Source organism: Eleginops maclovinus, chromosome 12 (genome assembly GCF_036324505.1).
Source record: "Eleginops maclovinus isolate JMC-PN-2008 ecotype Puerto Natales chromosome 12, JC_Emac_rtc_rv5, whole genome shotgun sequence".
Classification (NCBI taxonomy): Eukaryota; Metazoa; Chordata; class Actinopteri; order Perciformes; family Eleginopidae; genus Eleginops; species Eleginops maclovinus.
The window spans coordinates 1,698,477-1,713,623 of record NC_086360.1 but is presented as its reverse complement, the minus strand read 5'-3'; the positions used below and the strand labels follow the sequence as shown (position 1 = coordinate 1,713,623).

Genomic DNA, 15,147 nt, shown 5'->3' with positions numbered 1-15,147 from the left:
TTTATTCTATGTGTCCCCACGACGACAGGTTCGTAAGGCAGTTCCTGTATGAACATGTCTGAGTGTCGACGTACGTACTCACTAGTACGTTGAACTGCACTGAAGGGCTCTTCTTCGACATCTGGAAGCTGGCTGAGCTTCCCGCTTTCGACCTCTGCCTCCAGAAAGGCTGAAGCCTCCGCTTCAGCTGCAGCCACAGTTTTTTGACTCTGGAGGAGATGGAGATCAGCGTCAAAGCCAGCTTTTTGCTTCAGCAGGTTTGCTTCAAGTTCAGCTTTCTGCTTCATGACGTTAGCCTCTTTTTCAGCGAAGGCTAACGCAGCCTTTGCAGCTTTCGCCTTAGCGTAGGCCTTTGTAGCTGAAGACGTTGTTGATGTGTAACTACCAGATGCTCTAGATGACCGAGACTTAACATCTCGTGCTTGATGAGTCTCTTTTTTCTTGGTAGCTTGATCTACAGTCTCTGTTAGCTGCTCTTCACCAGCTGCTTCTTGCTGTGTACAGGGTGTCTGCAGGTTTTAACAAGTGCAATTTTAGACTTTTTTAGACCTTTTTTAGACCATCATGGGTTAAATTTAAGACCTTCACGAAGTATTAAAAAAAAAGAAATAACAAAGCCAGATTGCCGTCAATTTACATTTATTGTCAATGAAACAAACATATTATTTACATTATTTACATGCTTTTAAGCTCTGCACTTTTGGTGGCAATTTCATCCCCCAGAACCTTAAGCTGGGAGAGCTTGTCTTTGGCAGCCCTCCTCAGAGCATTTGATTTTGAAATCAGATGTGCCATTTTGCTCCCAGCCTTGCCCTCTGCTTGCTCTGCCAACTCATCTGCCTCTTTGCCCAGGCTCTCAGTAACTTTATGTAGACTGTCCCTCTTGACTTTCAGGTCTTGTAACTGCTCCTCCGCGTGTGCCCTTTTCTTCCCTTGTGTCTCTGTCTCCTTCTTCTTCCTCTGTTCGTCCAAATGCACACGGTACCGTGACCTGGCAGCCATGACAGATTTCATTAGGTCAGGTGTAAGTGGAACCTTGGTAACGCCCCCATGTATTGCAACGTAGTCGTAAACAAGCCTGTGTGCGACCAATGTTTCTTCTTGCATATTCTCCATCTCGATCTCTTTGTTCACTGAGAAGCCTCTCTCTACAGACGCCTGACCATGAGAAAGCAGTAAAAGGGTCTTGCAAAACGCCCAAAGATCTGGGTTTGCCTTGTCGATGAAGCCATGAAGGAAGCCATCTAGCCTCTTTTGCATTGGCTTGAAGGAGATGAAATCTTCATGCCTGCACTCCACAGACAACACAGCATCGAACTGTTGGAGAATGGTGTCCCCTGAGACAAAAAGATGTAAAAATAAATGTACTTATGGCTTCCATTTAGTCATCACCATTGTGGCTTTCCTTACAGCTCTGTGGGGGTACAGTCTTTAAACCACACAAAACGGGTGCATGGAAATGATTTGCTGGAGTAACCTAACTTAAGAGATCTACACTCAAATATATTGTGATCATATTTTGACATACAATAAATACTGATCAGTTGCTAAATGCAGATGCTAAATATAATATACAAGATTATCTGAAAGTGGCACGCATAATTTTCCTCAGCCCTTTCTAGAACTCCTAGTACCAGCACAAACTCCTCCTGCCAGCTGCCTGTTGAGCAGAAATGTCTGCACAAGTCCCTTCATCTTTGCCTTGCAGCCGTCTGGATCACTGCTCATCACTGTGGGGTCTAGACAATCCATCTGCCTAACGGTACTGTACTTAAGAGGACTCTTCTCCTGTACTTTCTTCACCATGCTTGAGAGTCCTTGCATGCAGTCCCTTTTAAATTCAAGAATCCTGAGGTCTGAACTTTTGCTGTTCTGTACAGAGAAATGCGAAAGGAATGTAAGCAAAAATGCTGTACACATGGGCTTCCCCCTGATAATCTTTGACATTAAGCTATTAGTACCTTGAGGGCCTCCTCAGCACCCAAGCCAATATCAACACAGTGCACCGGCATCAAGATATTCTTGTCACCTATGTCCAGTTTGGTAAGCTGGGCTGTGGTGATGTCCTGCAGAACCTCTCGTTTCACGAAACGACGCATCAGACTCTGTTGGACGATAACAAAAGAAACATTTCAATTACATAATTACTTTGCAAAATACTGTGTACCATTTTGACTGTTGTAGATTTGCTGTGAATGTGTCTTTGTTCACAACTGTATTTGTTTAATTACAGGCCTACATAATGCTTTACTTTTGAGCTGGCGGTGTAATGGGGTGGGTGGGTGGGCTGGCATCATAACCACACCAAAACTCTCAAAATCAATATAATGCAATCATAAAATCCATACATCCATTTCATGACAGTTTCCTAAATAATGTTCTGCTCATTAGAAAAGGCATTACCTTGATCAACTCTGCCAGATCTTTGCCTAGGTAAGGCATCACCGGCTCCTCAGTCTGGTACTTCCTTAAAAACGGATCAAATAGCTGGGCGATGCTCCTGAAAAACTGCAGCTTAGGTAGAGTCAGGGGATCTTTCTGGGCTTCTTCGATTACAGCAAAGCTTCCAGTGCCAGGATTTGGAAGCTCCTTTCTCCTCACAGCATTGGTGTACACCAGCATAGATGACCAGATATCCAACGCTCGTATCACGACAGGCAGGTTTTCCAGCCATCGGTGCCCACATCATGCCAACGGGAAGCGGGTAGACCTGGTGGTCTTCTCGTAGTCCTCTCGTCTTGCGGGAACATTATGCAACAATGTGTGCAAGGCCCTGAGGATCTTGTCCACCTGCCACGATGAGAAGCCTGTTTTAAAGGCATTGTGTACGGTGTGTAACCCGCAGCTACCAACAGATATGAGCTGAGAACCAGCGTACAGGTCAGCATATTCCGCCTGGAACAGCTCAAAGAACTTAAAATTTACATTTGGACCATCCATTGAGATCGAAATCAGCTTGCTGAGGTCCAGGTGGCCCGCACATTCCTAAGGGAAGGAAACAAATCAACCAGTCAATTAAATTAGCATATATTTAAACAACAAAATCACACACACAGGCAATAGTTATGTGCAGCTAGCATACAAATAAGTTATGGGAGCAGAATGTAAAGGTTGGGCAATGAAAAGGAGGCATGTACAAATTATGATTAAGAGAAGGCAATTTAATACACAGATGTCCTCATTCATTCTCTCACACAGCAATTGCAGAGCACTACTTCAGAAAATGAATAAACCAAATCTCCCAATGATCAAAATATTTTCACTAAGAAACGTTTGGACATGGTGACAGAGACAACTGTATATGCGGATCAGACGCGCAGCCACACACCTTCCGATTTTAAATGGAGCCCCTTTTCATAACAGGAGATGAAATCGTTCGTCGGTCTTTGCATTACTTTTGGGATCATAAAACTACCGCAACACGGAAGTTGTATGATCCCTGCCGTAATGCAGAGACCGACGAATAACATACATCCCCAACAATGACAAATCAACTATGCTGCGTTACGCAGCAACCGACATCTGGGGCCATGTTGTTGTTATGCAACAACCGGTGCTGGGGGCAATGTTGCGTTACGATAAACCCGGTGTGACAGCTGGCTACCCCGTAACAAGATGTTACTCCAGATGTAAGAAACGCAGCGATTGGCCAAAAGTACTTCTATTAATTTTAATCAAGAGTGACATTTTTACGACCAATCAGTGGATAAAAATAATACAAAAAAAGCACTTACTTTGATCTCCTTCAGCAAGTCGTTTGCTGTGGCATGGCCCATAAATTGTGAGCCCAGGTACCGGGACTGTACCTGGCCGTCATCCCAGTACCTTACGTGAAGGTCCAGTTGCTTCCTCTTTGTTGCGTGGTTAAGACTTTCGTCAAACATAATGACGAAGGGCCCGGTCACCTTTGAGATAAGCTCTTTTTTGACGAACTCTGCCACTCCAAATCGGAGTATGTACGACGTCTTGTCTCTCCCGCATTGGAATGTTTTGGCAACTGTGGAGTCGGGGAACATCGTTTGGAAAAGCTCTCCGATGCCGTCATTGGATCTGCATGACTGGTGTTTAGCCACTGTGTTAAGCGCCCACAGAACTTCTGCCTTCATTGTATCAGTGGAGCCCAATAGATCACGAATATTACCCGTATTATTTATTGACGACGTGCTGCTTGCTACTGAACAGAACTGGGCAATTCCATGGGAATTGCGTGCTGCATTTGCCGACTCCTGGTGTTTGCTGGATTTTGTGTGAGACTCCAGTGCCTTGATGCCCAGGGTCCCGAGTTTAAGAGTTCTTTTGCAAAACGTGCAGTATGCCTCACTGTCATCAGCGGGAAAGCGTTTCAGCCAGTCTGCAAATTGCCCTATTGAGAGCCAATTGTCGTTGAATTTACATTTACCCATCCTTTTTTTTAACTTTCTCCTGCCATTCGGACGTTATCCTACTTCGTAACTATTCCCGCCTTGCTCGCACACAGAGAATCAAAATACTTGCTGCTGCATCCTGTGACGACAGTACATTTCCGTTTCACATCTGTAGTTTTATTATTGTACGTTCCACTAACAGCACATGTCATGTAGAACTACACGGACCATAACTGCCACCAAAACAGAAAAAGAAAAAACAGAACGGCGTGGAAAAGGACGTAAAAACAAAACAAACAAAAAAAATAATCCTTTGTCGATATTTTGCATTGAAACGTAGGTCTTAAATTACTCAAACCCAATTTTAGACTTACACTGCGAAATATCTCTATATTTTAGACTTTTTTAGGCCTTAAATTGAAAATGTGTAATTTTAGACTTTTTTAGACTTTTTAAGACCCCGCGGACACCCTGTGTGTAGTGGTACAGTCTTTAAGATAGTTTCTTCCTGAGCGCAGACTCATGTTGCTGAATATTGTGTTTACTGCTTGAGCCCGCCGTGTGATGTCTTTTTACTGTACTGCCCTCGCAGTGCATGTGCCGATGCAAGGCTAGACAGTCAGATAACGGTTAGCTAGAAGCCCTCCAAAAAACCACAAGGCTAGACTTTTCTTGTCCTTTAATGAAGTCTTCTTTTTTCCAACATCACCATAAAACTGCAGATTACAGAAATAAACACACTTTACTTACTTAAAACACAGTGAGTTGGCATAGAATGAGTACATTTCAATTAGCCTCCACAAATGAACAAACTGAGAAGAGTTAGCATGTTAACACAAAATAGCATCTCAGCATGAGCTAACGTTAGCGGAGTAGGCTATACTCATAAAAACACAACAAGTAGGTCTTGATATAAAATACACATTTGACCACTTATAATACTTACAGACAAATATTCTCCAAGGCAAAAGCGTTTGTAACCTTTGACAATATGATTTTAACAGTCTGCTTATCTGTCTGTGCGTGCCTCAGCTCTCCTGAGCATGTAATGAGGAGAACAACCGCGCTGGTTACATAGCTGCTGCTAACGCACTGAGCGCTCACTACGATGCGGTTTCTCGAGACCAAAGAAAAGACCACTCACTCTGACGCAGTTTCTTACAACCAAGAACATACACTTTTTAAATCTACGTATGAACTGATGAATTTTAACTTAACTTATTACTTTTAACTTTTTCATCTGCAAAGGCAGAACAATCCATGAGCAGTTGCAAACATCTGGCCAGCTCCACGGTTATAGGTGGATGTACACTAAATGCAGGGAAAATGGAATCAAAATAAGAAAAGAGGATGTACGTTTAATACTCCGAGAGCTAGATCCTAGGGGTGTGGAGCTCAGGGTGAGGAGACGGCTGCGTCGCCGCAACTATTTTGCCAAAGGGCCTAATTACATCTGGCACTTAGATTCCTACGACAAATTGAAGCCTTTTGGAATATGTATTAATGGCTGCATCGACGGATTCTCGCGTAAAATCATCTGGTTAAACGCGTTTACGACAAGCAGTGACCCCAAACTTATTGGTGGTTATTATATGGAGGCGGTGAAAAGGTTGGGCGGTTGTCCGAGGGTCGTCCGAGGCGACCGAGGCACTGAGAATGGCAAAGTGAGAGATTGCCAGCGCTTTCTTCGTCGAAACATCCAGGATGGCTCTGCAATTGACAGCTACCTTGAAGGGGCAAGCACGGCCAATCAGAGGATAGAAAGTTGGTGGGGCTTCCTCAGGAGAGAATCAATGGAGTTTTACATCTGTCTGTTTGCTGGTCTGAAGGACCGTGGCTTGTTCGACGGTGCATATTTGGACAGAGGTCTAATTCAATTCTGCTTCATGGGCATCATTCAGGTGAGCTACACATAGCCTGTTACTGTAAACCGAGGCTGTCACAAAACACTGTTGATTACATTGTTACACACCTACAGTAGCCTAATAGCCGGGGGCTTGGTCAATTTGGACAAATAAAGGTCGGCCGGGCCGGGGTAATAAATCAGTCCACAAGCACTAATACACTCGGTGAAATAAAATAACTCTTCTTAATATTTCATATTGTTGGTTGGTCTAATAGCCTACTTTTGCCAATGAAACGTCGTTATCCTACACTCGGTTTCCAACACGTAGGCTATTATCAGGCTACTGTTCAATTGTGCCGGTGAAGTTGGACAGATTGAACGAAGTAGGCTAGGGTATGGGATAATGATTTCTGGTCAAGTTAAAACTGAAGATGCTTAAGCTCCAATGTAGCCTAAGTGGTTGATTATAGGCCTAACTGGATTTTCACTATTTAATGTAGCCTCATGGGAAATAATGTCATGATGTCTATGATTAGGCTTAGAACTATGCCTACTGTCGACATCGATCTGTTTCACCTAGTGGCCGCTCGACCTTAATACAGCCCTCTGGAGCGCGTAAAGGTGCTTATCAGGGGTGCGTTTCTGGAAGAGTTAGCAACGACAAGCTAGTTTTGGTTACATATTTAAACAAACAACAACAAAAAACCCCATGAGAATAACAAATGGCAAAAATCACTGAATTTCTTCCCAATAAACTTTTTTCCCCCAGGATGAGTTAGATGAGACTACCCGTGTGTGGGATTCCCATGTCATCAGGCCATCAAAGAATGACAGAGTGCCCAGTGGTCGACCCAGAATCATGTACCTGTTCCCTGAACTCCACAGAGCCGATGATTGCATTTCCCCAGTGGAAAGAGCCGATTTACAGCTTTGTCAGAGTAGCTGTACATTTCGACCAACAGTACCATGTGACACAGACATCTACAACATCTGCAACTTCCTGATGGTTGAATCCCAATTGCATCTTCCGGCTGATGCTTATCAAGCATTGGATTTGTATCTGCACTTAAGAAATGAAATCAGATCCACTCTCTAATTCCATCTACATGAAACCCATCAACATTCCCCCGTCAGTATGTAATTGATAAATTATAGCCTACTGGCACTGTTAATTTGTCTGTTATGTTATGTGTATTATGAATCTTGGTAATGTAGGATGTTGTGCTTTGCCCTCACATCAGTCATTAACAAGGTATTTGCCATTCAAATGTGAAACAAGTCAACGTGTGAAATGCAACATTTATCTTAATAAAAATCATTGTACACGTTCATGAACAGCAACAGTGTGTACTGTATTTAACTGCTAAATGCAAATCTGCAAATTCAACTGTGTTTACACAATATCCATTGTGGAACAATCACCAATCAAATTCATCACCAAATCAATCACCAATCAAATTCTGTGTCATTACAAAACAAACATTGACATTTCTTACATCCATTACAACAACTCAACAACAAACATTGATTGTCAGCAGCTATCTCATGTTTTAACTCTTGAAATTTTAATGATTCACTTTTTAGAATAACATTTATGTGCGAATGAGAACAAATGTATCATTGTTAGAAAGGTGACAAGTGTAACTGTGTCTACACAATATCCATTGTGAAACAATCACCAGACAGTACACAGTCAAATTCTTGTCGAAATTCAGGGTATGTGCTGTAGGTACATGGTAATTCAAGTACAGCTCCACAAGTGTGTGCAACAGGCCTGCGACTTAAACCACACAATTTATTAAAAGTTACCTCAATTTTGTCTTTGCACAGCACAGTGGACCCTGTGCAGAAGCGCAAAAAGGTTTCTAGCTTCTTTTGGTCAATGCTTCTGACATATCGTAGTAGGTGGTTGAGGGCTGCCTGTTCCTGTGTATTTAAGGTTTCATTGGACGGTTTAATCATCTGTGCCACTTTCCTGTTGGTTGGTCTCTTAGACTCATAGAGTTCCATTAGGCGGCCTTTGGTTATGGGAGTTGGCAAAGCAGTGTGAATACTGGACTGGAAACAATCAATTATAAATTTCGGCTCTTGAAGAAGAGCTTTGTGTGCCATTGTTAGAATGGTAGCCCTTAGGTTCTCTTTACAGGGCAGGCAGTGTGCGCCCATTCTTGAGAAGAGGTCGAGTAATTCCTCCTCATCACTCTCATCCATGTTGCCCTGCATTGCTTTTTCAATGCAAAGTGTCTCAGTCACTGATAGGAATCTGGCAAAGGACGTCATCAAGAGTTCTTCATCCACTGAGCTGACTCCTTGGCAGCATGCAAGAACAAAAGCTGGTGACAGTCTGATAGGCATGATACCGTGGTCCAAGTATCCTTTCAACCAAACTCTTCCAACTGCTTTCCATTCCTTCTCAGAATAGTCTGGTCGTAGTCTGGGAACTCTCTCTTCTTCCCCCTCACACTGTTCCAAGAAGTGTTCCCAGAAGGCGGAATACACCTCTCTTGACACACCATCACTGTCCACAGCTTTCTCATTTATTAACTCCATTTTCAGATTAACATTCAGTACTCTTGGTTCCATGAAGACATTAAGGACATCATGAACTATGTTTACTCGTCTTAATTCCACGTACAGGACTTCTTTTTCAGACTGATCTGGTGATGCTGTAAGACTGTTCGATGATGCAGGTCCATCGTTCAATGAAGAATGCTGCAATTTAAAAAACAACAACAACAACAAACAATTAGATGAATTATTGATTGATTAAATAAGTTAGTTTACTGACAGAAAATCAATTAATGACTGTCAATACATGTTGACATTCAGTTTACCATACAGCAAATACAGCAATTTATCATACAGCAAAAATTATGATTATCGCCAAGGGAGAAGAAATAGTCTTTTCTGATTGGCAGGTAGGTTACAGCCTATTACAGTTTTTTTCATTTGTTTACACACAATTTTGAAAAACGGGTTTTTTTAAATCAAAATATACACACATTTATCCAAATGCCACACTCAAGTTGCATAATTCCTGGATTGTTTGCAAAATGACACACTTCAGTCAAAACATACACACTTCAGTCAAAACATATACACATATTTGTGAAAATGCTATTAGTTTTCATTTAACAAACACAGTCCTCAATGATCATCAGACACTATTGCAGCCAGTTTCACACTGCTGTGATAAATGCAACACACATTTGTAAAAAAAACTTCTTTTAGGAAATAGCATGTGCTACATTTTTGGCCAGACATTGTTATGTAAGGGATAATTTAGATGTCAAAAAATAGTGACAACCCCACAACATTCTTCAGATTAGTTTGAGATATAGGGAAAATGTACACAAATAGGTCTATAAACTTGCACTTGCACTGCACAACACTGATGCTGCAGACTGAATATTTCAAGTATTTCTTTCAATACTTACAGTATTTCTTACCATAATCAGTTACAGTAATCAACTAACAATTAAATCAATGAAACAAATAAAATCTGTAGACAAATAAAAATGACTGCATAAAGTACATACACTTTGACTCTGAAGAACAACTTCTGTAAAAGCAACAAGACTGTATAGCACACCTGAGTGCTGAGTTTTCAAATTAGCACATGAGTGCTTCCACGCCTGGTGGATGTGATTATCCAATTCGTTCATTAGTGTTGTCATTGGCAGTCCAGGGCTTTGTAATGACAAGGAAGTAACCTCACAATCCTTATCTGTGTCTAAGGTAGAAAAATGTGTGTAGAGTTTTACAAATCACTGTGTGTAATGTTTTGCAAAGAGGGTGAAGCAGATATTGTGTGTAATGTTCTCCTTGGAGTATAATTGCGCAAATTGTGTGGAATCTTTTATTTTAGTGTGTAAACAATCGTAAAAAACTGTAAGTAAGGGATAACGGCCACCGAGGTGTCCTGTTAAATGGAATTAATGAAAGAGAGGGAGGAAAAGAACTCCCACTTATTACACGGCTACTTTTGGCAAGTAGTCGTATAATAAGCGGGATAATGTATTGTCCGACCAGTGGACAATACATTATCCCTTACATAAGAAATTGTATTTACATGACTCAAAAGTTTTCATCACCATTAGGAATAACCTTGTTCAACACTATACCTGGATATTGTTGAGGTCACAAGGATTCCAAAGAAGGGTGGAGTCTTCACCAATATCAGCAGAAATACTTCCAAACTGTGCTTCAAAGTCTTCAAGAGACACATTGATGGCAAGGGCAAGTGGGGAATCCACCTCATGACTGCACTGGTCTGTTGTTGATTGCCTGGTTGGTTCCCCTGTCTGGTAGTAATCAACCAAAAAAAAGCAACAACAGAACAAACACAGAATTATCACCTAAGCTTACCTATAGACCTCTGAAGTTCGCCTACAAAAAAAAGCTACCATCTTTGCCCAAATAAGGAGATCCGGTATCTTGAGATTTTCTCTATGGGAAAATAACATGGGGATTTTGAATTATCGCACCTGTTTAACTCTCGCAGAGAGGAAGAAATCAGAAATGCTGACGTTTTGCTCTACACAGTTTTGTCCTCTGCCCTTGAGTGGATACTGTGAACTTCGTGAAGACGGCACACTTGTATCTTTGCTACCCCCAGAGCTAATTAAACTTGCCATAGGTAGCTAGCTTCAATTAACACCCGGATCTCGGTATATGGGCAAAGATGGTAGCTTTGGTTCCTTTTTGTAGGCGAACTTCAGAGGTCTATGCATGATCTGATTTAAGCTTTCAAGTCTACCATAACATAACATGTCTTTATGGGGGTTCCATCTCTGACACAGAATGTGATTGGGGAAGCACTGCACAACATATCTCAGATTGGGTCTGTAAAAATGTAGTAGGCTTAAATCTACTGGATCTTACGCTTTCATGAGTTCCTGGACTGAGTCAGTAGGTGCTGCATCTGAATCAGAAGATTTCTCTGGGGGATCCTCTTTTGTAGTTGAACTATTGGATGAAGCATGTGCCTAATACTCCTCTGCATTTGTGACCTGAAATAACCTGTTCTTGCATACCGTAAATCCTTAAATTGGGGTCGAGGTCTTTTATTTACTTAGTCTGCAAGCACAGGCCTTTATTGGGGCAGGCAGTGCCAGTTCAGCCCTTCAAGGGGCCCTATAAGCAAAATCCTGCCATTCCTACCTGAACTCTATGAGTCCCCATCTCTGCCATAACAATATGCTTTTAAACAGAATGTGGTTGAAGAGAGTGCCTACCTTCACTGGCCTCTCATCGTCTGAGGATGCATCCGAGAGCACAATTGAGCTGTCTTTATCCCTGGAGCACGTATAAACGCGAAGCATTCTCAACTTGGTCTTTTCATACAGCTGGTTAACGGTACAATCAAGAGGAAGTGACTTCTGGCTGAAATCACGAAGGTCAAACTCGAACTTCCCAATGGGTCCTTTGGCAGAGTGTCCGTCTGGGAAGAATAAGTCTTTGCCTATCTCTAGCAGCTCAGCCACGGTTACTGTTTTCTCCACAGACACGTGCCGTGTTCCACCGCCACCTTTGGTTCGGACCTGGTGACACTCACCCTTCAGAACGTGAAGCCATCCAATTTCTACCCGCCGAGTGTCTTTTTCTGCGTATCTGTTGCCGATGGGTCTACGAGCTGTGTCGATGTTGATGGAGGTTCTTCCTTCTATTTTCCCTCGAACCCTGTCCATCAGGGCTGACTTCACGGACTCACTACTGTTTGTTAGAGTTCTTTGCCGACAAAATGCACGAAGAGCAACTCGGTCTCCATATGTGTTGATGTACTGTTCCAGCTCTTCATCTGACATTAAAGTTATAACATGTACGTCGATCTGAAAAATACATGTGAAAAGACAAAAATATTCCAGAAATTAAGTCAGCACAGGCTAACATTAACTCAGCGAGAGCTAGCAAAGGTGGCTAGTTAGTATAGGCTATTGCTAACAGCCTACATTTAACAGTAGCCTAGGATAGTCGCAGTATTGGCGTCTAAATGTCTAACGTTGACATTGAACAACCTACATACAATGAATTCAACCAACATACAATGAATTAAAAGCAAGATAAACTTACCTTATCGTTTTTTAACTTATGTAGTACATTGTCTGGTATTTGTCGCCTTTGCAGGAACGTTTCCAACTCCAACTCATCTTCAGCCGACATCCTGACTGTGGCACTGGCTGAAAACGACGCGCGAAAAAGCAAAGCAAAAAAAAAAAAATCGTTTTCGTTTCACGTGCTCGATTTTTTTTTTTTTTTTTTTTTTCATGTCACCTTAGGGGCTCCGTAGGAGAACGCAGAGGGGTAATATTTTTATTTTATTTTTTTAAAATAATTTTTCCAGCTATTTTTTTTTGCCTTTAATATAGTGAAGTTAAGAAAGAAGGGAGACAGAGGGGAAGACACGTGGCACAGGGACTCGGGCCGGATTCGAACCCGGGTCCATCGCATGGGGATCAGGCCCCAGTATATGGCCGCCAGCTCTACCCACTAAGCTATACTACGGCCCGCGGAGGGATTTATATTAAGGATACATTTTACCCATTACTACAGAAATATGATTGACAGAAAGTTACTTCCTTCACAGATAAACATTTTACATAAAATACATTGCATTGCTATTAATGTAAACAGAGAAGCAGTGTCAGTGCAGTGCAGTCTGTCAGTCCATCCATCCATCTATCTATTTGCAGAATGTAATCCCTCAGCACCGACAACATGCTGTCCAACAGCTCGTTTTGGACCGTCTTTGACGTGCCTTTAAACATGGTGGCGGTCTTCAAGTGCTCCTCCAGCACAGTGTCCAGGGAGGAAACTAAATCCACCAATCCCCTGAAAATACCAGGGTTGACTGAAGATTCTGTCTCGTCATGCCCACGCAAAGCCAACTCAAAAGCACCACAAAACTTGACACAACCGATTATTTTGCCTGAAATATGTCAGTTTTTATCCACCTCCTCATTGTGTTTCCTCACGGCAATCCTGTGGCCGTCATCCAGCTGCATAGCAATGTTCGCTGTGCCTAGCATGGCTAGCTTCATAGAATTGTCCATGTGTGCCCTGGTGTTCTCTTCCTCACTTTCTCAGACAGGTGCTTCATATCCCTCACTCCAGTTGTTGTCCATGCTACATCTGTCCCCCTCGTTGTTTTAAAAATCAAGCAAGGAAAGCAAAATAAGGCATTAACATGACTGCCTCCCGCTAGCCGAGCCTTTCTTGTGTACCAGCTACGAGAGAAGCCTCGCATATACGGCTTCCCTTTGCCAGTAGCCTGCTGCTGTTTGATGACAATATCAGGTTGATCTGGGCCCAGCTCTTTCACCTGAAGTTTGTACGCCAAACTTCTTGTCTCAAACGGCTCTTGAATGAGAGATTTCACCGAGTTAGGGACCTGGTTGAGTCTTGGGTTAGTGCTCACGCTCGCCATTGTTGTTGTAGTTAAAATGGCGGACGTTCATATCTTGAATCAGCAATTGGCTAACCTGCTACAGAGACCCACCTCCGCGGGGCGATTTCTCTTTTGCCCCAGCAGTTTTTCAGTCATACAAGCACATACTGTATGTTACCCAAATTACTTTTAAATAATATTTTACACATATTTCTGGGTGCATTCCATATTTTAAACACACACATGTTGACAATTTATATAATCAATAATTTGTATTATTAATAATAATGTTTTTGCGTGTGGTTTAGGGAGGGCGGCGCCCCATCGCCCCCTATGGGCCAGCCACCACTGATTCTGCAGGAGGTAAACAGCGCTGATTTTATCGCCATTCAAGCCAACGAGACGACTGACGTATCCGCCTACTGCCAGCTGGTGCTTGTGCTACGCTACATCGACGCTAAAAGTGTAGTACAAGAGCGGTTTTTCAGCGGAGTTCATTACTATCCAGAACTCGACTGCTGACACAATCGCTACAGCGCTTCTGGAGAGGCTGAGCACCATACTCCCAAATGGACAAAAGGCCAAACTTATCGCCCAAGCTTACAACGGGGCTTCTCTTATGAGGGGAGCCACTGGCGGAGTGCAGCGTAAGGTAATGCATGTGTACGGGAATGCACACTACGTGCACTGCTATGTGCATCAGCTGAACCTAATAATGCAGCAGGCAACATCACACATCCTCAAGATCTGCACCTTCTTTTCAGACATTGGTGGATTTTCTGCCTTCTTCTCCAGGTCACCCAAGCGAACCGCTGTGCTTGACCAAGTGGTGGCGCACAGACTCCCCAGAGCTTCTACAACACGGTGGAACTTCCACAGTCGCGCACTAAACACTGTGTACGAACAAAAGGATAACCTCCTCAAGTGTTTCCTGACCATCAGGGAAGACTCTGTGAACTTTGATCCTGTAACTGTCAGAGAGGCTGGGGGCTTTGTGAGGATGCTTGAAGACGAGGCTTTCTGTTTTTTCCTGGAATTGTTCCACAGGATCATGCCACACGTGGACATGCTATTCAACCAGCTGCAGAAGAGGAACATCGACCCCGTCTTCATGAAAGGACTTGTCCAGAAGTTCACAGACAGCAGGCAAACACTCAGGTAAATAACTATATTTTGGCAGACAAAGCTTTTAGAAAAAATCAGTTCCTCACTTCCAACAGTCTAAATGTGCCATGTCATCAAAGTGAATGAATATCATGTATCACATCACATTTATATTTGTTTGAGTATTTAAAAAGGAAAGAGAAGAGACTCTCAGATTTGATAATAATGCAGGTTAAGTAGTTAATAAACACAGTTTGTAATAACAGGCTTATTCAGGTGTCCACCAGGTCGGATTCTAGAGGAGGCCTAGTTATTAAAAAATAAATGGTAATTCTATACATATACTGTAAACAACAATGAGTATATTGCACACAATGAATATAATTGCACATTAATAAGTTTCGAAGGCAAGTTAGCAACCTAAACTTTATCTTTTGGACCAGGGC

The 15,147-nt window shown here is 42.5% G+C and overlaps 1 protein-coding gene and 1 long non-coding RNA gene across 5 annotated transcripts; both read right to left on the bottom strand.

Moving 5' to 3' along the window:
- Positions 1–1,307: 1,307 nt before the first annotated feature.
- LOC134872981 (uncharacterized) lies at positions 1,308–4,329 on the bottom strand. Of its 4 annotated transcripts, XM_063896359.1 has the most exons (5): positions 3,735–4,329; positions 2,926–2,985; positions 2,404–2,790; positions 1,962–2,105; positions 1,379–1,872 (listed from the first exon to the last, which is right to left on the bottom strand). In XM_063896359.1, the coding sequence occupies exons 3-5, from the start codon at positions 2,620–2,622 to the stop codon at positions 1,609–1,611; spliced, it is 627 nt and encodes a 208-aa protein (XP_063752429.1). In that variant the 5' UTR covers positions 2,623–2,790; positions 2,926–2,985; positions 3,735–4,329; the 3' UTR covers positions 1,379–1,608. The 4 variants fall into 4 exon arrangements, 1 of the variants encoding a protein (XP_063752429.1); XR_010166903.1 differs by lacking the exon at positions 1,379–1,872 and adding an exon at positions 1,308–1,337 and having other exon boundaries at positions 2,404–2,985; XR_010166902.1 differs by having other exon boundaries at positions 2,404–2,985.
- A 3,599-nt stretch (positions 4,330–7,928) lies between these two features.
- LOC134872915 (uncharacterized) lies at positions 7,929–11,489 on the bottom strand. Its single transcript, XR_010166886.1, has 3 exons — positions 11,448–11,489; positions 10,335–10,514; positions 7,929–8,922 (listed from the first exon to the last, which is right to left on the bottom strand). It is a non-coding gene; the product is annotated as an uncharacterized LOC134872915 (long non-coding RNA).
- Positions 11,490–15,147: the final 3,658 nt, after the last annotated feature.

Bases quoted from the DNA above. Each gene is read 5' to 3' on its own strand.
- LOC134872981 (XM_063896359.1), bottom strand. From the start codon at position 2,622: ATGCTGGTGTACACCAATGCTGTGAGGAGAAAGGAGCTTCCAAATCCT. The intron at 2,106-2,403 runs GTAATGCCTTTT...ATCGTCCAACAG, and splicing joins ATCTGGCAGAGTTGATCAAG to AGTCTGATGCGTCGTTTCGT. The intron at 1,873-1,961 runs GTACTAATAGCT...TTCTCTGTACAG, and splicing joins GTGCTGAGGAGGCCCTCAAG to AACAGCAAAAGTTCAGACCT.